Source organism: Hoplias malabaricus, chromosome 11 (genome assembly GCF_029633855.1).
Source record: "Hoplias malabaricus isolate fHopMal1 chromosome 11, fHopMal1.hap1, whole genome shotgun sequence".
Taxonomy (NCBI): domain Eukaryota; kingdom Metazoa; phylum Chordata; class Actinopteri; order Characiformes; family Erythrinidae; genus Hoplias; species Hoplias malabaricus.
Genome location: NC_089810.1, coordinates 29258609 through 29285291, shown reverse-complemented (window position 1 = coordinate 29285291; position 26683 = coordinate 29258609). Strand labels below are relative to the sequence as shown.

The window sequence follows — 26683 nt, the reverse complement described above, 5'->3', positions numbered from 1 at the left end:
CTGACAGAGCCCGTTTACTCTTTTACTGACACTAGGGATCCATAAATACATTAGAGCCGTTTCCAGCATGCAGAATTTGCTGAGAGCAGGTGAGGAAACACTGTCTGATTTTTATAAAAAAGTATTTTTGACTAAATTGTGAAGTTTTCCTTTAGGAATTTTCTAATTTTCTATATTTTTCCAGAAATAATCGCGATAAATGATACTAACATTTTAGGACAATTTTATTCCACTAATATAATGACAATATTATAATAACACAATTACATGCCTTTAAAATGCATTGAACTTATCAAAAACATAACAATATTCTGACAATGAATATAAATTAAAAATTAATATCTTAAATAAATAAAACATATACTTTTAAATGTATTAAACACACCCACATAATAGCTTAAAAAGATAGAGACTAGAGAACAGAACAGTGCGAGTGGCTAAAATATTGGTGACATTCACATTATGTCAACAAACACACCAGTTAACCGTGGGTGATACTGAGGTCAGCTAAAATTATTGGGGTAATGTCTATAATGTAATTATTGTGACAGACCTAGTCACCTTTAGCTAGCAGGATATTAATTTGATATTAATCTGATATTTTGTGCTACTGCAAAATTACAGCTTGTGTATTCCCCACAAAAGTTCACCATGTGTAATGTTAGGTGTCGGATATAATGTCAGATGCCTTCCAGCACTGAGCCGTACAGCAATAGAGCCAAATGTGAGCTAAGCTAGACCTCCACATTCATCATTACCAGACCTAACTATTACTTTTGTGGTTAAATGCCATCAAATCCTCAGAGCAATATTGTAACATGTAATACAAAACCATCCTATAAGAACTGAGGACATTACTACATGAAAGGTAGGGGTGTAAATTTCATTTCAATGTTGTAGGGGTGGACAGTAATAAGTAACATTTCTCAAAAGCAAGTCCTGCCAGAGTATTGTTTTTTAAGGCTGCAGGTAGTACGTTCAAGAAGTAAAAACAACAATAGCCTGTAGACAGCACAGTATACATTGGCACAGGGTGAGACACATGCATTTCAAGTTCACACGCTCACACGCCACACATGGCATTTCTCACGCTGGGAAATAAATTAACTTCGGCACACAGAGAGCCCTGCATGGGCATAGTGGCATGATCTCATCGAATTGATTTTTAATAGAAAACCATCATGAAGATAAACAGCAGGTTAAACTGGAAGTTTCTCTTTATCAGTCCGTTATATTGGGGGGAGGCAGGATCTGTGAGCAAGCCCAAATTTATGTTACAGGCAAAAAAAATATAATTTTGGGTGTTCTAAATATGGACATACCCTGCGAAGGTCTTTGCGCCCAGTGATTCCGAGTAGGCTCCAGACCCACCACGAGCCTGAACTGGATAAGCGGTTTCAGACAATGAATGAATGAATAGATATGGACATTTTAACTGAAGTAAAAGGTAAGACTGTAGTTCAATTTCATTCAGTTCATATTCAATTATTTTCAGATGGCCTAGAGTGATTTTAACAGAGCAAACTGGTCCAAGGCATTGGAAATTGAAACATAATTGGATGAATGAATATGCTGGTAATTAACTTGACACTTAAGCCCTGATAAACTAATGTCTATGTTTAAAATTTCACTGCTTAAAAGTTAACTTTCTGTGTAACTGACACAAGAGCACTTGAAATACAGCTAAAAGCCTGAGTGTGGAGAACAGTGAGTGTGCTCCAGATTGAGGAGAGTGGGGGGAACTGAGCCAGGTCACAGAGCCCTTTAGCAGAATTCATCATCTTTCACATGCGGTTTCTCACACCTGCTGAGCTCCCAGATTCAGCGCTGATACCCTCCACCTCTTTCATTTCCCGACATGTGTAGTCATAAAGCCATTTTACATCTTATAGCTAGGGATCATGGGGTTCTTTGGCCCATATTCAGTACATATTTAACATGACCTTGCCAGCTGACATTTACCAGATTAGGTAAAGCTCACTGAACTAAATAGCTAGCTATGCAATGCTAGCTTCACTTTAGTATGGTGGTTCACCGCCTTTCAGTTGTGTTGATACTAGCTGAGTAGCCTTAGGACATATTGATAATTAGTTAGAATCCAAGGTCTTAGCCTATTTTAGCCTAATCTTTTGGCATTCATCAGATCAAATGATCAAGTGTTAAAATTTAAAGCCAACATCTACAATTATGGAGAAATGTGGTTCTTTCTGGTTTGTTTAAGTTCAGAAGTTCTACATTTTTCAAGTTTTTTTTTTATGTTTGATGGGGAAAAAAATATGTTTGATGGGTTTTTACATAGCTGAAGTTCAGCTTGTCTGTAAGCTTTTATTCACTGTTCATAACTTGTTCATAACTGTTCATAAATTTAGTCGTTGTTGACTTTCATGTAGTTAACTGTCTCTGGACCTGGAGCAGGAATAAGGCAATATCCTCTTTTTATCATTTTCAACATAGGGAGGTCTTTCTGCCATTTCTGTTCTGTGAGCATAGAGAGAGATAAAACCTAGCATGTCTGACAGAGCCCGTTTACTCTTTTACTGACACTAGGGATCCATAAATACATTAGAGCCGTTTCCAGCATGCAGAATTTGCTGAGAGCAGGTGAGGAAACACTGTCTGATTTTTATAAAAAAGTATTTTTGACTAAATTGTGAAGTTTTCCTTTAGGAATTTTCTAATTTTCTATATTTTTCCAGAAATAATTGCGATAAATGATACTAACATTTTAGGACAATTTTATTCCACTAATATAATGACAATATTATAATAACACAATTACATGCCTTTAAAATGCATTGAACTTATCAAAAACATAACAATATTCTGACAATGAATATAAATTAAAAATTAATATCTTAAATAAATAAAACATATACTTTTAAATGTATTAAACACACCCACATAATAGCTTAAAAAGATAGAGACTAGAGAACAGAACAGTGCGAGTGGCTAAAATATTGGTGACATTCACATTATGTCAACAAACACACCAGTTAACCGTGGGTGATACTGAGGTCAGCTAAAATTATTGGGGTAATGTCTATAATGTAATTATTGTGACAGACCTAGTCACCTTTAGCTAGCAGGATATTAATTTGATATTAATCTGATATTTTGTGCTACTGCAAAATTACAGCTTGTGTATTCCCCACAAAAGTTCACCATGTGTAATGTTAGGTGTCGGATATAATGTCAGATGCCTTCCAGCACTGAGCCGTACAGCAATAGAGCCAAATGTGAGCTAAGCTAGACCTCCACATTCATCATTACCAGACCTAACTATTACTTTTGTGGTTAAATGCCATCAAATCCTCAGAGCAATATTGTAACATGTAATACAAAACCATCCTATAAGAACTGAGGACATTACTACATGAAAGGTAGGGGTGTAAATTTCATTTCAATGTTGTAGGGGTGGACAGTAATAAGTAACATTTCTCAAAAGCAAGTCCTGCCAGAGTATTGTTTTTTAAGGCTGCAGGTAGTACGTTCAAGAAGTAAAAACAACAATAGCCTGTAGACAGCACAGTATACATTGGCACAGGGTGAGACACATGCATTTCAAGTTCACACGCTCACACGCCACACATGGCATTTCTCACGCTGGGAAATAAATTAACTTCGGCACACAGAGAGCCCTGCATGGGCATAGTGGCATGATCTCATCGAATTGATTTTTAATAGAAAACCATCATGAAGATAAACAGCAGGTTAAACTGGAAGTTTCTCTTTATCAGTCCGTTATATTGGGGGGAGGCAGGATCTGTGAGCAAGCCCAAATCATTTTAGAAACAAGCCCAAAACAAAAAATGCAACCTTCGACTACCAACATTTGTGAGCAACTTCACAGAAAAAAGCCCAATATTTCAATCCTTCAAAATCGAATTACAAATTTCTTACATCTATAGTTAGCACAGGTTTTTCTAAGCTTATTACCATTTATTACACTTTATACGTATACTTTTACAATGTTTATTGGGAGGACAACTCTCTGTTTCTCCCAGGAAGGAGGCATGTGTCCCTTCCATCCCTCAGGATTTCTGCCGATGATCAAAGTGCGTCAAACTCCCTAATGCTGGACATCAAACACTAGGACATATAGCTAGTATTTTCCATAGACAAAGACTGAAGAGGGCAAGTGCCTACTACAGAGTGTGTAAGTGAGATGACAGGGGATCTGGGAGTAGGGTTTTACGTTTGGGAAGTGTGCCATACCAGTGGAATGACCAGCAGTATCCAAGTGCTAATGAGGCTGCTAAAGTTTCGGCTTTACCTTTCATACACTTCTCAGAAAGAGAGAGACACATGCAGAGGACAAGCAGGGATCAACTTCTCAGGGCCATAAAACTGTCCAAAACTGACCTAAGCAAGCATTTGCTATTTTTCTTGACATAGCCCAGACTGTAGACTGACCCTTGAATCACCTCCTGTGGTGGAGGTTTGCTGGCTTTTGGTGGCATGAAGCCATGGCATGTCACAAAGACCAGTCAGTGCGTTCTGCAAATCGCAACAATCTGTGATCCATCAGGAACACACACATACACACACACATATTCTGTAACACGCTGCACTTCCACATAGTCATCTACCCACACATTCTGTCACATTCACCACCCTCCTCACAAACATGCACACATATTTATCCTCACAGGCACACATGCATAGACCCTTTTACACTGGAATAAATACTCTGCAAAGGAAGGCTCATGTTTGCAGCTCAGATTTATACTGTACACTAAATACTACCATTGAAACCCCCAGGGCCAAATGAGAAGGCCTAATCATTTCTCTGATATTAAAAATACATAATCTGAAATAATCATGCCTACAGCTGTGTAAACTTGCCAAAGTGAGAGCAGCCATGTAACTGACTAAAGGACATTTTTGGAGGCTTTTATTAACTAAGATTGACAAAATGGCACAAGAACTTACCATCTTTAGCTTCATCTTTTGAGCACAGGGCAAATGACATATTCTAACATTTCTATTAATTCCCCCTCAGTAGCTAAGGCAGCGGTTCATCGTAAAATCTAACAAAACATACCTAGAAGCCACACTATATTTATTTATTGGTAAGAAACCTCATTAAAACAGCCTTCTTTTCAAATGGTCTAAACCAAAAGCAGGGACTGGGATATTATCCCTTATAAACACAAGTTCAAAAGGGTGCTCTCTTGTGGCTATGCAAGGGATTGCAGGCACTTTGACAGCTATAACATTTAAAAATATTTTCAGTTTTCTGAATATAGGTGCTGACCCCCTTAAATCAACTATTCAGAGATGACTCTGACAGATTAGCACATGGAAGTTGATTTGCAGATAAAAACAATATGGAATTTGTACTGGAGGGCATTCTCCACCATTCCAATCCAGCTCCCACCTATAATAGATGAATACTGCATTATATTTTATGTTGCCTAATGCCCTGTACTCCATGAGGAAACACATCAAGCCTCAGGGGCAGCACTCTTCATTCCAGGTTTTTCTGGGCAATATTACGTAAATACCATTGCCAATAAACTTGCAGGAGAACACTCATTCTGAACCAGAGTGAGTATTCATTAAGATCTATGGTCTGTAAGCCATCCCAGATGTTCCTTTAAACTGGGCTCAGTTAGGAAGGAGCACCGTTCTGTTCCTGTTTGTTAGATAGAGTAGTGTGCTTTAAGGCTGTCTGGAATTAGCAGGTAATTGTGTCGTTGCTTAAACATGGCTTTGCACTCTGAGATTTGTGGAACATTCAAATGTCAGTGAGTGTTTATAAGAAAGGCCAGTAAATGCATGACTTCATATGAGTTCCACATGTCTACTGCTGACAGTTTCAAACTAATTAACCCCATTTTTAAAGAAGTTAATGGGTCTTTTTGGACACTAACATAAGTTTCATAAGTCCATTATAACTCTCAGACCTTGTAAAAAATGATGGTATTCGGGGTTGATCATTAAAAATACTACAATTTTTCTACTGTGGTTTCTACAAATATTTTATTTTAGTGCTTCTGAAGACCCATTTGAACTAGTGATGTGTCGGTCGCGAACGAACCGGTTCAAAGAGCCGGCTCTTGTAAGTGAACGATGAGAGCCGGTTCCCGTCTAAGACCGAGCCATTTTTTTCTAAGGCTTGTCATTCAACCAATCAGAGAACAACAAGCAAATCTGAGACACTTGGTTTTCCTGAATGCCAAACTTCCTTCCAAAAAATAGTTGAAGAAAATGTTAAATCAGTTAAATGTTTGTTGACAGTTGTGGTTGTTTTAATCACTACCGTTGAATGCTGCTGTTTTGCACTTTGCAAAGTATTTGTTTATTTTATTACCCAGAAATGGATGATTATTTAATTTAATAAGTTATTTTGTAATACCTACCTTTTGGGTTCCATTGGCTATACTTCAGAATTTACAAGGGATTTTTCATTAAGATGTTTAAATAACAATCCAGTTATTTATACAATTGAATGTGTGAGTGCAATCAGTGAGTTATTACAAGACAGCCATAAAACAATTGGCCATTGCAACACTATTTATTTTTAATATTGAAAAAATAATATTTTGTCCATATAGTCGTGTAAAATGTAGGTAATATTGTTCTGTACCAGTGGAAATAAGTGGTAAAACAAAGAGCCATTTAGGAGCCGAAAGAGCGAAATTCTCATCACTAATTTGAACACACTTCAAACCCTAATATTTTAATACCTATTTAGAGTTTGCATGAAAAGAGTTAAAAAAAAAAAAAACACTTTCTAGAGGGTTTAATTCTGCTCGTTGTACTGCACTGTAGTGCCGTATAGCCAGGGTCAGCAAGGAAGCCTTGTTTGCAAAAATAGTTTGTAGTATCATTTAGAAAATTTCATATACACAACATATTATAACATCTCATAGGACAGCGCTGCTCATACTAGCAAAGTAAGATTTCAGATGTGTTCAATAATCATATAGATTCACTCACTCCTAACTCTTCTGTGACATGAAACTAAATTCAGCTTCTGATTCAGCAGCGTTTGTTTGAACTTTCCAGTTCCATCTTAAAAAAGTAGCATCAGGTGCCAAAATGTAATTGCTTCGCCATTTAATGTGGAGCTGGAAATGTACTAGCTAACCACTGAGACACCAGCATTATCTGAGTGTATGAGTTTGCTTGTTATGTCGTAAAGCAGGGTTCCCCAATAGGTGACCTGCAAGAGCTAAACCTTTGGACCACTGCCAACTGAGCCACAGTCACATTGGGTTTGTGTCCTCGAAAGCTAGAACATCCAGCGCTCTTCAGATGTGAAACTGCTGAGACAAGGCCTCACGCTCAGCCACGCCCATTTCACCAGCTGTTTTTTAGTATGCATTCTTGTGTATTCTTACCTTCTCATGTTCTTGGGAAACGTCATCAGTCACAGCCCAAGTCCTGTTCTGCTTTTAAAATCCACATCTAGCCAAATACAGTCCAAATGCGCGGATGTGTTCTTGCTCCACTTGTATTATGGAGAATACACTGGGACGAGACTTCTTTAGACTTCAGAGAGTCACATATCTCAGAATGCATTTCGCACCAACCTCAGTGCGATGGCTTCACACGAGCACAACTCGTCAGAACACCGGCGTTCCAGTTACAGAACGACAATGCAGCTTCCTCCTGTCCACAGTGTTTTGTACTCGTGGGGCAAACTCACCAAGTTTGTACAATGAAGTACGGCAGGTGAAGTACTTTGTATTGAGAAATAGCCAGAGTGAAATTTGAAATCCTAGTGTGACGGGCTTAACACTACTGGTGCCAAAAGGAAAAAAAGCAAACCAATGAATGAGCACCTCCGCAATTTCAGGTTTCTTGTTTCAACCCGCTCACTTCTCTCATTGAATGGTGAGTAAAATCAAATAACTGTAGTTAGGCCTACCTGTTTACATAGACTTAATAATAATTATAATTATTCATTCATTCATTATCTGTAACCCTTATCCAGTTCAGGGTCACGGTGGGTCCAGAGCCTACCAGTGGGCACAAGGCGGGAATACACCCTGGAAGGAACGCCAGTCCTTCACAGGGCATAATTATAATCATTACAATAATAATATGATTACGATTTGCGATGTTGGTAGGATGTGGCCCTTGAGGAAAGTAATTGGGGACTCCTGCATTGAATATACAATACTTAATAAAATAAAATTAAACATTAAACAACAAACCGGATTCCAAAAAAGTTGGGACACTAAACAAATTGTGAATAAAAACTGAATGCAATGATGTGGAGGTGCCACCATCTAATATTTTATTCAGAATAGAACACAAATCACAGATCAAAAGTTTAAACTGAGAGAATGTATCATTTTAAGGGAAAAATATGTTGTTTCAAAATTTCATGGCGTCAACAAATCCCCAAAAAGTTTGGACAAGGCCATTTTTTACCACTGTGTGGCATCCCCCCTTCTTCTTACAACACTCAACAGACGTCTGGGGACAGAGGAGACCAGTTTCTCAAGTTTAGAAATAGGAATGCTCTCACATTCATGTGTAATACAGGCCTCTAACTGTTCAATCGTCTTGGGCCTTCTTTGTCGCACCTTCCTCTTTATGATGCGCCAAATGTTCTCTATAGGTGAAAGATATGGACTGCAGGCTGGCCATTTCAGTACCCGGATCCTTCTCCTACGTAGCCACGTTGTTGTGATTGCTGCAGAATGTGGTCTGGCATTATCTTGTTGAAAAATGCAGGGTCTTCCCTGAAAGAGATGATGTCTAGATGGGAGTATATGTTGTTCTAGAACCTGAACATAGTTCTCTGCATTAATGGAGCCTTTCCAGACTGCCCATGCCACAAGCACTCATGCAACCCCATACCATCAGTGATGCAGGCTTCTGAACGGAGCATTGATAACAATTCGGGTTATCCTTGTCCTCTCTGGTCCGGATGACATGGCATCCCAGTATTCCATAAAGAACTTCAAATCGTGACTCATCTGACCACAGAACAGTCTTCCATTTTGCCACACTCCATTTTAAAAGACCCCTGGCCCAGTGCAAACGTCTGAGCTTGTGGAGCTTGCTTAGAAATGGCTTCCTCTTTGCACTGTAGAGTTTCAGCTGGCAACAGCAGATGGCACGGTGGATTGTGTTCACTGACAATGCTTTCTGGAAGTATTCCTGAGCCCATTCTGTTATTTCCTTGACAGTGGCATTCCTGTTTGAGGTGCAGTGACGTTTAAGGGCCCGGAGATCACGAGCATCCAGTAGAGTTTTACGGCCTTGACTCTTACGCACAGCAATTGTTCCAGATTCTCTGAATCTTTTTATGATGTTATGCACGGTTGATGATGATAACTTAAAAGTCTTTGCTATTTTACGCTGGGTAACACCATTCTGGTATTGCTGCACTATCTTTCTGCGCAACAAAGGTGGAATTAGTGATCCTCTTACCATCTTGGCTTCAGAGAGACACTGAAACTCTGAGAAGCTCTTTTTATACCCAGTCATGTTGTCAATTGACCTAATTAGTGTTAATTGGTCTTCCAGCTGTTTGTTATATGCTCAGTTTCCTTTTTCCAGCCACTTATTGCTACTTGTCCCAACTTTTTTGGGATTTGTTGACACTGAAATTTTGAATCAATATATTTTTCCTTTAAAATGTTACATTTACTCAGATTAAACTTTTGATCTGTCATCTATATTCTATTACGAATAAAATATTGACATTTGCCATCTCCACATGCTGTATGCTCTATGCTGTAGCCTACGGCAAGGTCTGATGCTTCAACACAGATAACAACAACTGTGATTGGTCAGTATTTGGATGGACATTGTTTAAGTTGGAGAATACAGAAAGAGGAACTCCTCTTTTCCTCACTACAGAAAATGCAGACAGCAGCAAGAGTTTTCCTCAGACATGGTGTGGACGAATAAAAAGTTTAAACAAAGGAAAAAAAAACTTGCAAAATTTTACGGGACCATTTGGGAAAAATGTGCTCTCTTTGCATTTGTTTCTTTCCTGGCACTTCATGTAAACTTAGCTCTGTCCCAAACAACGACCTACTTCCTAAATAGTGCAGTTCAAAGATTTATAAACTACACCACTGCATTGTGTATTACATAGTGTAGAGGAAGATGTTTGAGATTCAGTGTTGAGGCGGTGTAATTACAGGCGTAGGGCCCTTAGTTACACCTGAACCAGAAGCACAGCTGCAAAAATATTGGCAGCTGATATTTACCTACTCATGAGATTTGCAGCTTTGCTGGAAAGTCTAGTATTCCTGTGATGAAACCCTTCCCTTTGTGAACAGGCCTACCACTTTCTACACTGCACATGTAACAGAAGTTTGGCTTTACAGAGAGCTGAAAACGAAAGCCTGTTTGACTTCATCTTGCCGGAGACCTCACGTGTTAAATCTCACACCCACACCAGCCCAAACAAGCCAGGCTCATCTTAGAGAACAGCTAATTGTCAAAAAAAAACAAAAAAAAAAAACAGCCCAGCGGTCCTTCTGTCGTCATGGCAACAGCATCCTTACTAGCTAGCACCTGATGTTTGGGAAATGTCTGACTCTCCGCAACCCTCCACATACACTCAGAACACAGAGCAGCGAGCACTCCACATCATCCAAAGCACTCAGTAACTCAAAAGAGTGAGTGAGCGAGGAGAGAGAGAGAGATGAGTGCACCTGTTTTGTTGTGGGGCATCCAAGCTTGAGGAGTTTGTTTTGGCACAGATGTGACTTCCCCTTAATACATCTGAACTCCACTTGAGATGGAGCTCATACAAGCAAAGATAATTAGGTGAGAATGATAATGAGCTGAGACAGCTCTAATAAATCAATTTTATTGCACTCAGAATTTTTCTGTGGCAAAAGTGTGGTTCAATACTTCAATGAACCTTACTCCCGTGCCAAAATACCCAGAGGCTGACATGGCTGTTCACAAGGGTGTCTATCCTTGGGTTACAGTCACATGATTTTTGCTGTGGACGCAATTTTGGGTACCCATTGTCTGGTTTCAAAGCACAGAACTAATGTAAACAGATAAGAATGATGTATAAATTGATCTCGTACACATCACCCACCACCTCTTTTTGTCATGGGGCAAGAAAAATCCCACAGTGTAGCACTTTATCATTTTTGGCAAAGGATTGAATGAAAAACTGTTAGCATGTCAGACTCTTATGCGTTTCTCTGCTTTTCTATCTGAATCTGAGTAATTTATTCATACAAAGCTCTATTTACAAACAGGGATAAATGGGTCAGGGATCCAAACTTATATTTATTTAACTTCAATGTGTAAAGCTGTTGACATAAAGCTATTTAAATAGATCACCCTTTTAGAGTTGTGTGTTTGAGTAATGAGTGGGAGCATAATATGGCAGCTGCTCTACACTGTGAGATCAGCTGCAACTCATGTATACAAATATAAGTGTAGCCAGGTGCCAGTTACACACAGACCATATTACTGCACTAATAAGTCATCTCTACATTATCTGCCCCTTGTTCAAAATTATACATAAAACAAACATAAAAGACTAAACAAACATAACTTCAAGTGTTCAAAAGAAGACATAACATGAGTTGTTCTGCATTGATGATAAGCAAAGCCACTCTGTACTTGTTTAAAAAATATTGAGGGTTAGAATTTACAAGTAGTATCATGGAACTGAGGCATGGAATAGTGATGGATTAGTAAACAACATTTAACATGACCACCGTCCTTGTGGTTTCCAAAGCCTGCCATTCCCATTAGGGATGGTGTAGAGTGGGGATGGTTGGGGGACGATCTGTGGTAGTAGAAAACACCACTGTTCCACAGCTGGTGAGCTATATACATCTCATCAAAATTTTTACTGGTCACAGTGGCTTTTGACTCATGAGCAGTTGGATCAATGCATCTCCAAAGTGGTTGCTTTTCTATAGAGATTTAAAAAGTTGTGTAGGTACAAAGCTAGGACATGTTTATAGGTCATTGAGATGGTCTCTTTTGTCCTTTGTGGAACAAATGAAAAAATGAAGGCTTCATCCTCCAACTTTGTTAAGAGAATAAAATTGCACCTAGAGGCCCTGAAACTTTAGATCTAATCATGTGATCAGAATTTAAATAAAAAGAAAAACAAAACCTAATAATTAATCAAAAATTAATGGACAAGTACTTTGAGTCTAGATAGAAAACAGATCATTCCAAGCATATGCTCCCCTCAAACTCTAACAGCAAATTCTGTACAGCCTGCTTGGAAAGATAAAAGGGCTGAGCCTGTTGCAATTGCACTGCTGAGTGAGGCACTTAACCTAAAAATATCTCCTACCGGACTGACCTTGTGTTTTAACCTTGGAGGAAAACATGTCACCATCAAAACACAAGCTCAGAAAGCTTGAGTGGGTGCCGCTTCAGTCGGCTGCAAATTTCCATCTGATTTACATTTCTGCTGTTATTTTTCTGCTTTTTTTTCTTTTGAGAAATGTGCCCTGTTTCTGACACTATACTGAGTTTTATGGTAATTAAGATCTAACCAATGTTCAGATACAAGCCCCAGCTAACTTTTGCCAACAAAAATTCAGCATTAATATAAAATAAGCTTGCACTAAATGTAAAGTACAGAATTAAATATAAAGTAGCCTCCATAGAGATAGAAAACAAAATTTTATAAATTTGTTGGTAAGATGTGGAACATTAAAATCCTTTTTAATTATATTGTGTAAACCACAATCTGCTTTAAATCATCATGAACCTGAAATGCAGGTGCAGATGGCTGGAATGCATGAAGTTGATTTTTTTACTACAATCCTAATACAATCACATTTTCATTGATGAAATAAAACTGCTTTTGTAGTGAAGAGCATTATGCTGCACATATGTAAAGCAAAGTATGTGCACTAACCTAGAAAATGTCAAAGTAGAGTATTGTCAAACGGCTCACCAGCAGCAAAACAGACAGTAGCAAAGTGCTAAAAGGGATAGCAGGGTGGCTCTGCAGGTTATGCCACTGTCACACAACTCCAGGTTTCTAGAGATATGGGTTCAATCTCTGCCCTTGTCTGTGAGGAGTTAGGTGTGTTCTTCCTGTGGATTTGCTGCAGGTGCTCCAGAATCCTCACACCATCCAAATGCACAAGCTGGTAGGTGGAACGGTTATTCAAAAAGTGTCCATAAGTGTGAATGTATGTGTTCTATGTGTTTCTAGTTTGTGCCCAATGAGTAAGCTCCAGACCCACTGGGACCCTGAACCGGATGAAGTATTTACAGAAAATTAATGAATAAATGTGGGGGAATCCTATGTACTACATAAATGGGGTGAATTGTAAATTAAATTACATTTGGATTCATTTAAATGCATGTTAATTATATACTGTCTTTCACATTCAAAAGTTGCAACACTATCTAAAATGTTCAGTGGGAAAAACATAAATAATAAAGCAATTAATCAATTAATAAAGCAATCAAAACAACCATAAGACACAGCAGAGCTGCTGGAGATTTTAAAGCCCTCAGTATCACTGCTGAGAGTAGTCCACTAACTAAAAATGTCCAACCAGCAGCGTCTTGTATCCACTGATGAAGGACTAGAAAATGACCAACACATACAGATGAGCTGCTGTCTCTGTTGCTGGGACTTTACATATACAAGGTGGACCGACAAGGTAGGTGTGTTTTACAGAGTTTAGAATAAGGGGACACAGTATTTAAAATCTCCAGCAGAACTGCTGTGTCTGATTCATTCTACCAGTGCAACACACACTAACACACCACCGTCATGTCAGTGTCACTGCCATACTAAGATACCTTCATACCTGCTCTGTGGTCTTGACCAATGAAAAACAGGGTAAAATGGGGATAAACATGTCTGTAGAGAATTGGGTGGGCTACAGTCTGTTATTGTAGAAATACACAGTGCTCCTGTATAGTCAATTGACAATCTGTATAGATACAAATTAGGTGGTCCTAATATACGGTACTGTGCAATAGTTTTAGGCACCAGAGATTATGAGATTTAAAAAGCTATTTATCTGAGCAGTGTTTATTTGCTAAAAACAAACAACCAATAATTCCCAACATTAGAATAAAAACAAATAACATTATTCCAGTAAATGTGATATTGTGTGAATGTGTTGGTTTAACTTTTTCAGGTTATTATCCAATACCTAATTTTACTGGTTAATAAAAAAAATAAATTAAATAATGTGTGCTGTTGATTTAACAAATTCATGCAATCAAGGAGAATCTGAACAGAACATTGTTCTTCAAACTCACTCACACCTGCTATGTTATAGAAAAAATCATCTTATATCTCTTATTTGTTTTATATTATTATACTTTTGTATTTACTGTGATTATATATAACTTTATAAAAGCTCCACACTTACTGAGAAGGCATTAGTTTAAATATATATAATCATCTTAGGTGCCTATGACTTGATGCAAGTTCCTGAGACTCATTCATGTTTTTCCCCCTGGAGAGGATCCTCCAGCTGGGCTTAAATGCGCTCTCCCTCCCTCTGAGCTTGGCTCAGTCAACTATTAAGCAGTAGTGGCCAACATCTTTTAACCCACTAACAGCAGTCAAGTTAATTTTAAAGCTTTGAGAGGTTTAAAAATCTATTTTTCTATCTTAAGGTTCTTTACCCATTTAAACAAAAATAGTTCTTCTATGGCATCACTCTAAGAACTTTTTTTATATGGGTGTAGCAGATACTGCACTGTTCATGAACTCGGACCAGATAACGGTTTGCTTTTGCCTTTATGGCTAAAAATATCAAACACTACTTATGAAAGCAGCACTTCTTACAAAATGAACTCAAGTGGAGATCTGTGGAGAGTGCAGTAAAGTGTGCAACTGCTGAGGAGAGCACTAGAATCAGAATTGTAATTTTCTGCAGCAGAAGAAAAGCTCGAGAAGGAACTAACCCTTCCTAGTTTTCCACTGCAGATGGCTTTTTGGATTCAGAAGATTCCTACTTCATTTGTGGGGCCAAAGATGACACCATACTCTGGGGCCAAGTCTTGGTTCTTAGATGAGGTCATCTTTTTTCTTTTATCTCTGAAACTGATTGCTTCATTATTTGATGGGTTTCGCAAGTAGTCTTTTGAGACCAGACATAACCTTGTAAGGAGAAAATTTTACTGAGGACAACTTGGTCCTGGCAAAACAAGGATATAACCATCAAAGATTCACGCTTAACTTCCACTAGCTCATGTTGTTATCTAACAGAAGTGTATTTCCGTTGAATGAGATAATGTTTATTTTACTTGATACATTGTCTTTTCTGCAAGCACAACACATATCCACATGGTTACCTACAGTTTGTTGGGGTCCTTAAAACTCAAGCCTTTATAACATGTTGAGAGTGGTTTGGAAATTTTATATTTAATGCATTCATCTCCTAAGAGGCTGTCCCCAAACATTTTCATTAAAAGGTTATGTTTGGCCCCATGAGGTTAGGATCAAACTTTTTGGTACAACTTTAGAAAGAAACTACCCTGATAAATATTTTGATATATTTTAAAATCAGATTATTGATATTTATTAATGTATTATAAACACTTTAAAAATTACATTAATACTCATTAATAATCAGTTATAACACAAACATAGAAAGCGCAACAGTGACCTGTAGTTTGCAGAATAGTGAATCAACATCCATCTAGTGTTAAACCTCAGATCTTGCTGAATATATGACCTTACTTTGTATTTTCCATCAGTCAACATTGAGCCTGTCAGCTTCATCGCACATTTGTTAATATGTTTAACCATTCAACCACCAGCTTTAATGTATTAACTAACAGAATGTCTTTTAAATACTGCGGATTAATTAATATCAACGCGTTTTAATATACCCAGGATTTTAACATGTTAATTTTTTTAAACGCTAATTAACCATTTTACCAAATTTGGCCACAACTTCCTCCCATAATTTAGTCTTTTACAGTGTTTAATGAAATATTAGTGATTTTACCTAGTTTAAACATGGGATCACAACTTGTGCTCAGAAGGTAGACTGCATTTTATTTACGCTGAAATATGTATTAAATCACATTACTACACATTACATTACTACCCTTGCTGCTCTCTCTCTCTATCTTTCTCTCATACACACAGATTGCTGTTCATCTTCTACCTTGCCTAATTCCTACAAGCTGCCCTGTAGCTTTAATTTTCCCTAAAGCTCTTGTGTCCGGAGTTAAACAAGCTAAAAGATTCAAATTCAAAAGTCATCATCATCATTACTGTCTAATATCACACTGCATATGTGTCTCCCTCCAAACATAATTGAATTTTATCATTATGTTTGTAGCTACATAATATATAATCAATAGACTACTAATATAATTCAATTGTACAGTGACAAATAATTTCACATTTAAAAAAAAAAAATAATTATTAAAGGCTTCAGTCTTCAGAAGGGACAATGTGGTGTAACATGAAATGACTAAATTCAAATTCTAAGGCCTTAGCATATTCTTTACCTTGACATGTTCAATACATTATCAGTCACTTCCACTAATTAGCAAACAACAGGTCACTGTTGTCTTTTATGTATTACAAATTAATATTCAGGACTTTTAAGGTGTTTACCGCCTAATTAATAACCATTATTAAATGGTTTAACCTACTTAGAAACAGGTAATAAAGGGTCTTCTTCTAAAGTGGTATCAATGTTTTTTATAGGACCAAAAATTGTTGCTTGGGGAGAAAAAAAAAACCTGATTAACCTGATGTCACAGTGGAAAAGCTCTAAGGTCATAGAGCATATGACTCACCACCTGCACATGCTACCACAAAAAATGCAGGTAAAATTTGATCTTACAATTTTAGATATCTTGATTCAGAAGAATTTTACAGTAGTAGTACAGTATATTATACGCTTTTACTCAGTTGTTATGGTACTCATGGAAAATTGCTTCAGCTCCACCAGGACTTCTTCCAATTACCCCAAATGTGTTTGTTGCTCTAGGCACTATTACCACTATTAAATTGGAGCCTCCTCTCCCTCTGTATGAGCTCTTTAACTACTACTGCTTTCATCTATTCTGTATATTGTATTAGGTGATGGCAGTGGATGCATGGCTTTGGACATTGGGACTTCTGCCAGGGCTGGTCTTGGTACACTCTCTGGGACCTCACTGTACTTTGCAGAGCAGATCTACCTCAGGGAGCCTATATAAGAAAGGAGATGTGATAATTGGAGGCCTGTTCCCTGTTCACTTTGCAGGTCCTAAACCCGATCACAAATTCACACAAAGAATACAGACAGACTCATGTCAAAGGTGAGTATAGTGTGATTTGGTTTTCTTACATTTTACTTTTTCTCCTGTTCAAGCAGTAAAAACTCTGTTTTTCTGATTCAGTGCTGACTTGCGCTCATACCGCTGGCTCCAGACTATGATATTTGCCATAGAGGAAATAAACAAGAACTGGACTCTGTTACCTAACCTCACACTGGGCTACCTGGCAGCAGACACCTGCCTGACTGATGGCAGCACTTTGAGTGCGGCACTGACACTAGTGACGGGGCAAGATAAGGCAGTGTCTGGAGATAAGTGTACTGAGTCTCCCAATGTGCCAGTCATTATTGGCGATGCTCGCTCCTCTGCCTCTATAGTGGTAGCTGATACACTGGGTGTATTTGGTATCCCCATGGTAAATGGTCAAATATATATATATATATCTGTTCATCTTTCATCATCTAAAGATGATAGACAAGATACTTACTTGTTCTCTGTTCTTGGTGTTTCATGTTTGCAGGTTAGCTACTTTGCTTCCTGTGCATGTCTCAGTGACCGCATCAGATTTCCCACCTTTTTGCGTACTGTTCCAAGTGATGCTTTCCAGGCTAAAGCAATGGCTCGCCTCCTTCACTCAATGGGATGGTCCTGGGTGGTCATTATCTCTGGAGACGATGCATATGGAACAGGTGGAGTGCAGCTGCTATTGCAGAAACTGGAAGGTTCGGGTGTGTGCGTGGACTACATTGATGTCATCCCAAAATCTTTTGCACCCAACAAGATCAGGCGAATTGTGGAAAGAATACAGAACTCGAAAGCCCAAGTTGTAGTGACCTTTGCCATCAGCCCAGATATGGAGGTCCTGCTGAAGGAAGTTGTGAGACAAAATGTGACAGACAGGCAGTGGATTGCCACTGAAGCCTGGAGCACCTCCAGCCAGCATGCAGTTCTAAGTGCTACCTGCTTGGCAGGCACACTTGGCTTTGCACTGCGGCGAGTTGATATCCAGGGTTTGGGCTCCTATCTGACACAGTTAAGCCCTGACATGAATTTCAATGAACCACTGATACAGAATGTTTGGGAGGAACTATTTGGGTGCAGATTTGGAAAGGAATCCCAGTCAGGGCCCCATAGGCCAGTGTGTACAGGCTTGGAAAAAGTTGAAGAAGCAGGGGCAATTTACTCTGATATCAACTATAATGTGTATAAGGCTGTGTATGCTATTGCAAATGCTATTGAGAACATGTTGGACTGTCAGCCAGGCAAAGGGCCATTCAAGAATGGAGAATGTCCTGATATGGAATGGATAAGACCCAAAGAGGTAATAGAAACAATTAATTCTTTCAATTTGGATATTTACGTAAATATATGGCAAAAACTATTCTATTCCATGAAATTTCAGCATGTAATTTTATGGACTATTTGTTGACAGCTTCTGCACTACCTTAAGGCAGTAAAATTCACAACCCCCGTGGGTGAGCCCGTCTATTTTGATGAGAATGGGGACCCATCTGCTTCTTATGATATAATTAACTGGCACATGGGAGCTGAAGGCAAGATAGAGTTTGTCAAGGTTGGGCAATTTGAAGCCACAAAAGGACCAGAGCAAGACTTCCAGATAGACCTCACTAAAGTTGTCTGGGGAGGGGGCTGGCATGACGAGGTAAGAATGCAATAGTTGGTTCAATTAGACATAAATAAACATAGAACAATAATTTGTCAAGACGAGGTGTCACTTACACATATTTTAGAAGTGGTGTATATTTATACAGACATATTTTTTCACATATTCGGAGCTGTGGGGGGCCAGCAGAGACATGCTGTGGTTTTGAGTCAAGGAGAGTTCAACTTATCAGGAAGCAAAGGAACAAAATAATTTTAATGAACCGGCCGATACCAAACAGAGCCAGTATATGAGAGTATTGTGTGCCTGAAGAAAACTAATTATTGTCTCAGCAGGGGAAACAGATAGCTTCCTTGTGTAGAGGGTTCCTGCAGATTGTGGGAAATGTATTCTGTACTTACAAAATTGTGTGCATATCTATTGATCTTATACATAAGGACAAAGGAAGGAACAAGAAACCCTAGGTTACACATCTCATACTTGTGGAGCTAAATAAAGCAATGTATCCTTTTATCTTCTCCTCTGGGGCATCAGTGATCACTAGAAACATTTTTGTGAAGCTGATGAAAAATATTTCTTTTCCAATTGAGGTGCCAGTGTCTGTGTGCAGTGAGAGATGTCCCCAAGGCACCAGGAAGGCTGTACAGAAAGGAAAGCCTGTGTGCTGCTATGACTGTATTCCATGTGCAATAGGGGAGATCAGCAATGTTGCTGGTATTGTATAACCACTGGCCATCAGGGCTTTTTCCCTGTCATCATCCTCTTACCCTCTTTACATTAAAATTATCTGCCTAGTTCTTTACAGATTTTTCAGAATCAGTGCACCTCTTTTTCTCCAGACTCCACAGAGTGCATCAAGTGTCCATATCACTTCTGGCCCAATGCTAATCGGACACACTGCATCCCAATGTCAGTGGAGTTCCTCTCCTTTCAAGATAACATGGGCATCATCCTCTCTGTGCTCTCTATTGTTGGAGCAGGACTTACTGGGACTGTCCTTGCTGCCTTCTTCCATCATCGGGATACGCCCCTGGTACGTGCCAACAACTCTGAACTGAGTTTCTATCTGCTGCTGTCACTTACACTCTGCTTCCTCTGTGCACTGGCTTTCATTGGTCGGCCAGCACCTTGGTCCTGCATGCTGCGTCATACTCTGTTTGGGATCAGTTTTGTTGTGTGCCTGGCCTGTGTTCTCAGCAAGACTGTGGTGGTCCTTGTTGCTTTCAGAGCAACTCTTCCAGGTTCAAACATGATGAGATACTTCGGGCCTGTTCAGCAGAGGGCAGCCATCTTCACTTGTACACTGGTTCAGGTGGGGATCTGTGTGCTGTGGCTGGTGCTGGAGCCTCCACTTCCCACAGAAACTGCAGGTGGTGAGCTTGGAGCAAGAGTGGTGCTGCTTTGTGCAGTTGGCTCAGTCATATGGTTTTCCCTAGTGCTGGGCTACATCGGCCTGCTGGCTGCTGTCTGTTTCCTGCTGGCCTTCTTTGCCCGGAAGCTTCCAGACAATTTCAATGAGGCCAAATTCATCACCTTCAGCATGCTGATCTTCTGTGCTGTGTGGATCGCATTTGTGCCAGCATACGTCAGTTTTCCAGGGAAGTACACAGTGGCTGTGGAGGTCTTTGCAATTCTTGCTTCCAGCTATGGACTTCTATTGTGTATCTTTGCCCCAAAGTGTTACATTATCCTACTCAGACCAGAGAGGAATACAAGAAAGAACATGATGGCAAAATAATTTTTTTTTTCTTTTGGCGATTTCATACAAGGTCTTTACCTTTGTACTTTGATATGTTTGTAAACATTCTGAAAAGTTCAGTTGAAGAACACTGTACTCACTGTATATGTAGAAATGAATCAGGAAGAGCATTCATAATTCTATATGTTCAGTAGATTTTAAAAATGATCTTCACCATAATAAATTGCCTATATTAAACATGAATTGTGCCTTTATGTTGGGACAAGTGTGTCTGTGTGTGTGTGTGTGTGTAGGATTATAATCATGCAAACATTTAATTTGTTACTTTTATGGAACATTATATTCATTATGAGTGCAATTTTTAAAAGTGTAATTGGCCTTGTAAACTATATTGGCTATCCACCGCATTGCTAATCTTGCTATCCCCTCTAGGACAAAGCTCCCTTATACACTAATGAAAAACAAATTATAACAATGTATCTCTGTTGCCTTTGTTTCTAAGTTGGTTTCTCATTGACCATTCGCCCACCCCTAGAACTGTCATCCAAAACCACATGGAAGGCAGATACAAAACACAAATGCTCCTTTTGTCCTGCTGTCCCTGGCTGACACAGACTAAACACCTCCACACTGCCATGATCTGATAGAGTGGCCATTCAGTCCCACTTCTCAGAGAGCTGTGGGTTATCTGGACTCACTCTGGCCCTGAGTGCATCACAGTCCTTACTGAGCCAGCAGAGCTGGACAAAGATGCCAATAAAGTCACCCTCAATGCTCACATTGTTGCCCCTGCTTTTTGTAGTGGGAGACACTAAGGAAGGAGTTTATTCATGTAAGATTCATCTCTGATACAATCTCAGATAAAAAGGAAATAAAATGCAGGTATGAACGATGGGAAGAGAGCAGGTATGTGACTGCCCACTGAGAAAAACTGATTTGGCAATATATGGGAAATCCTAATGGAATCATGTCACATTAATTACTGCATCCATTACAATAAACATGACTGTTTAATTCCAACGATTAAAGACCGGTTAAATGATTGGTCTCACACACACACATATATATATATATATATATATATATATATATGAAATAAATCTCTGTGATGACTTTTCAGACATCTGGTTCCTATAACAATCTGTGACTTCATGTCCATGTTTCTCCAGAATAGCTCATTTAAAAGTGACCACTCTGAATGACTTTATATCTTAACTACATACTTATGCAGAAAATTGGCATTATTATTCCATTGTCATCCTGCATCACTGCCAGCTATGTACACTAAACAGGCTCACATATTCACTCCCCCGAGGGGATGACTTTGTTTTATATGTAACAGTAATAGGGCTGTGTGTCAATGCTCATTCTGGTGATTATGGTAAAGGATAATCTATGACTTTCTTTGAGTTTCTAAACAGATGGGATGTTGGGAAAGCAAAGTTTCACCAGGCTTTAAGGAAAGACAATCTAAAAGACTATATGGTCCCTATATATCAGTCATGAAGTATTTATATTTGTAATTATTTCAAAAAGGAGAACATACGTTAGCTCAGAGATGGGGCATCTACTTCAGCACTGCTTTCCTGCCTTGTTCATAATTAGACAAAATAATGCGCCAAACATCTGTTCAACATTCTCAACACTGCAGCAGCCACAAAGCTGGGAATAATATATCAACAGCTTTACAGAGTGGTAGTCTGAAATTCATAACTCTGATATCTCTCTTCCAGCAAAAGGACACCTAGACATTTATTAAAGTTAAAGAAACCTTTTTAATTTATTCATCATATTTTATAAACTAAATAATGCAAGGTATTATTTTAAACTGCAGATTACTGAGATGATGAAAATGTGTAGTAATTACTTTATTATAAAACCCATAACTGTCCTGGTAAATAAGCCTAGTGACTAGTTCCATTCATTCCTAGGAATAAGAAATTCATGTTTTAACAAATGTTTGTAAAGTGGGAGCAGGCATAATGGGAAGCCCACGTGAGGGATTAGTGAGCATTACCTGCACAGGATAAGGGCAGCTCCAGCACCTCAGGCTGTTTATAGTCATTTTCCAGCCCATTAGAAGTGTGAAGAACAGCCACGGCTTTTATACGTGTTCTTAACTCCAGAGGAAACCCTCAGGCCAAACACTTCACAGAAACTGAGTTTTACTTGGTTGTGGACACCCTGTGAACCAGTGGGATGAGTTACATTTCAAGGCCTATGACCACTGGTCATAAATGTGTGCAGGGACTGTGTAATGACTTTATAATCGACAATCAACTTTAATGTCTCCTTTCTAGTGCACTTCAAACTAGAAACGGTCGGGAGAACTGAAAATATTCAGGCATTATTATCCCAGTGAATTCAGCAATAAAACAAGGCTTGTGCTTCATTTATGCAGTGGTAGGAAATACTCTGGTCTGTACAGGAAATATTTAAAAGGGTTTAAACATTCATAGCCAAAGTCTCAGATGGGACGTCTAATAAGATGTGTCAGGAGGTAGGTCAGGGCCAAAAAAGCATCTCCCTTGGTTAACATAACGGCAAGAATTTTATAGTTGATTTTATTAAAGAACCTGACAGTAGAACTACTAGAATATTTTGGTCATTACTCCTAATTAAACAAATAAAAAATAAAAAAGCTATCATATTTGGAGTAGATAAGTTTGTAGGAAACAGCAAGTGAAAGCCAAACTGTAAAAGTCCCACCTCATACATTCAGCCCTCTATCCAAAGCAACTCCTTTAAAGCACAGAACCACCACGGCTTGATATGTCACAACTTCTCTACCCATTTTTTTTGATGTAGCATCTGGGCAAACTGATGTAGTAGACAGGCAGGTAAGCCATCAAATCACTTCATTTGGTCCAAATGAAATTATTTGATAGATCTTTTATAGCCCTGTGAATTAAATAGGAAAAGGAAACTTCATTTATGTTGTCACAGCATTTGACTTTCCAATATTGGGATGTAAAGAGGTTTTAAAAATATATACCATATTAACAAAACAATTCTTAAGACAAATCACCTACTTTGACCTTTTTCTTTTTTTTCTTTTTTGCTGTTCAAAAACCCAAGACAGGAGATTCTTTGAACATTACGGCATATAAGAGGATGTTCATGGTGACCAAGGAAGCTTTGAATTAGTTTGTTGTAATAACATACATTTGTCTCTTAGTAGGAATAAGGAAAATTATAACAAGCCCTTAGCACTCACATGAAGATCCCATAGAAACATTTCTATTCTACTCTTGAAATGCTACGAATTTTTCAAGAATTATTCATTCATTGTTTGTAACCGCTTATACCATTTAGGGCTGCGGTGAGTCCAGAGCCTACCCGGAATCACTGGGCGCAAGGCAGGAACACACCCCGGAGGGGGTGCCAGTCCTTCACAGGGCGACACACACTCATACACACACTTGCACCTACGGACACTTTTGAGTCGCCATTCCACCTACCAACGTAGACACAGACAGTCACCCGGAGGAAACCCTCACAGACACAGGGAGAACACACCACACTCCTCACAGACAGTCACCTGGAGTAAACCCACGCAGACACAGGGAGAACACATCACACTCCTCACAGTCAGTCACCTGGAGAGGGACTGGAACCCACAATCTCCAGGTCCCTGGAGCTGTGTGACTGCGACGCTACCTCATTCAAGTATTAGATAAAGTAAAATGACATGACCAAGTTAAGCGTTAATGACCAAGTTAATGTTCAGGAGACAGCCTTTCTTACTGAAGTGTGTTTTAGCCTTTGTTTACCTCTAAGGGCTGAGGTAACACACTTCACTTCAATTAATGCAGAAATGGAATAGCCCCTAAAATAATGTTAGGAATGTCCCCAAGGGGATCTGATGAGGTGAAGTGGGCGAAAACAAGTTAAAATCAGATTTGAAATGCTGGGTTAATGCCATATGATTCCAACTTCTGAAGGCCACAAAGTGGGAAGTGCAGCTAAAGAGTCTGAGTTTGTACCTGAGCATAAGGACCCTAAAAGAGAGAGAGAAAGTACTTACCTGTTAAAAAAAGAAGATCCTGGACCTGAAGATGTCCACATTGCTGACTGCACCAGAGACGATTAGAATAGATATCACACCTGTGGCAGAAATAGTGAATGAAATCACAGCTGAGATCCTGTGAGAGAAAAGACATTGTGAAAGATAAACATATGTTGAATTGAAGTGTTGATTGAGGTGGTTGAGAATGAATTACACAGAGTCACAAGCATATTAAGAGAGTAAATAGGATATTTGAAAGTAGAGATGGAAAAGTTTACAGAGACGTTACTGGGTCGCTACTTGGTCACTCTCCCCCACCATCAGTGGGAGCATACACAGATTACAGAGAATGTTATCACCCTCAATTTTTCCATAAACAATCTTCCCCCCACAGGCATCAAGATTATAGACCAGTGATACACAGAGAAGAGACAAAAAAAACTCTGAAAGCGCTCACAGTGACCTAAAACAAAGTGTAAGTGAATAAGAGTAAAATGTAGAATTAATATGAAATTAATCACTTTCCAACACGTACAAGTTATGAATTACAGACCATAGCTTCGACCCTAGAAGTCAACCCTAGAATCGTGTTCACACCCAATCTATGATGGGCCCCTTTTTCCACAAGTTAACACAGTTCCCAAAGTTCTTAAAAAAATATCGGTGGCATGCTTTATTAAAAAATACCACATTGATAAAACAACAGAGCACTTACCCTGTCTGAATAGCCTTGTTCAGAGCAACTGATTTCAGCTACTTTCAAGTAGGAGAACCAAGGTGTGAGGGGTAAAGTCCAGAAAACCTGGCTTTTAATTTCCTTTCATTTTTAATTTTTAATTTTATTTTTTATTGCCATCATATTCGATCAGAGAGAGAGAGAGAATCATGGGACATCGTCTTTGCATAGATTTTTTCGTGACTGTAAGTTTTTAAAATATTTTTTTCTCTCTAAACTTTATCAATTGAGGGAACTTTACTCTGTAAAGCACTATATTCAGTTATATATTTTCCCTTCAAATATCTGTGTTTCTTATTCTACATTTTCTCATTATTTGATCTTAGCAAAAGTAACCTGAAGTAGTACATATTTTAACAGTAAACATATTACAATTACTATTATTATTATAAATTGTAAATAAGAGTATTTTTTTATTTATTTTTATTATATATATATATATATATATATATATATATATATATATATATATGTAGAGAGAGAGAGAGAGAGAGAGAGAGAGAGAGAAAGAAGTGTTTAGACATTCTGAAATGCTGTGTTTGGAGTAACTCCAGCAGTCATGAATGCAGCTGGATGATGTACAGACCACAGAGTTGATGAGATCTGCTTAATGTTTTTAGCTCAAGCATCAGGCTTCATTAGGTGACAATAAACAGGTCTATTCAGACTTATTTGCTTTGGGGATTGTGCTGAGTTCAGATCATTTGCTTATCTGTTACTGATAGAGCACACTGGAACATGAGCACACCCTGGTGGTAATCACAAGCAGCACAAGAAAGACTATTCCAGTTATTATGATAATTCTTTTGTTTTAAGCAGGTCACCATTGGTCTATACCAGTAGTCGCCCACATTTGTACGTGTAAGATCATAAGCATAAATACCAGGCTTTGGTTTGTTTAAAATAACAAATATGTATATGTCACCATACAATAACATAAATAATTTGCTATGGTGGTACTGTCTGTGGCTATACACTGTATATATAAGTTGTGCTACCTAACGATACCTATCCTATAGCAGCTCTGCGTATGCTCAATTTCACAATTTGTAAGGTTTTCATATTTTTCAAGTAAATATGTATTTCCTCTGGTGCATTAGATTATTTATCTTAGCTTATTTGCTTTAGTGTTCCAAAACTGTACATGGTGACTCAAATGGGCAAAAAAAAAAAAAAAAAAAAAAAAAAATTATTCCCATAATAACAACCCTAAATGTCTTTAATAAATTGCATTTATCATACTGAACTAAACATTTTTTGTTCAATATTTACATTTTTAGAAAAAGTTATTTCTCCATTTTGTGTATGTGGACAATCCATAATCTCAGATCTCTGAGGTTAAGGACAGTACTTTATGTTGTAGCCTGTTTTGTGGACTGTTGTTATGGTGATGGGCTGGTTCAGCTAGTTAGCTAATTTGAGATAAAGTCATGAGGTAGC

The 26683-nt window shown here is 38.5% G+C and overlaps 1 protein-coding gene across 1 annotated transcript; it reads left to right on the top strand.

Annotated features, from left to right (window-relative positions):
* Positions 1-17137: 17137 nt before the first annotated feature.
* Positions 17138-20537, top strand: LOC136709830 (extracellular calcium-sensing receptor-like). The gene is made up of 5 exons (XM_066685361.1): positions 17138-17590; positions 17696-18496; positions 18608-18838; positions 19390-19513; positions 19639-20537. Exons 1-5 carry the CDS (start codon positions 17333-17335, stop codon positions 20535-20537), a joined length of 2313 nt encoding a protein of 770 aa, XP_066541458.1. The 5' UTR covers positions 17138-17332.
* The last annotated feature ends 6146 nt before the right edge of the window (positions 20538-26683 follow it).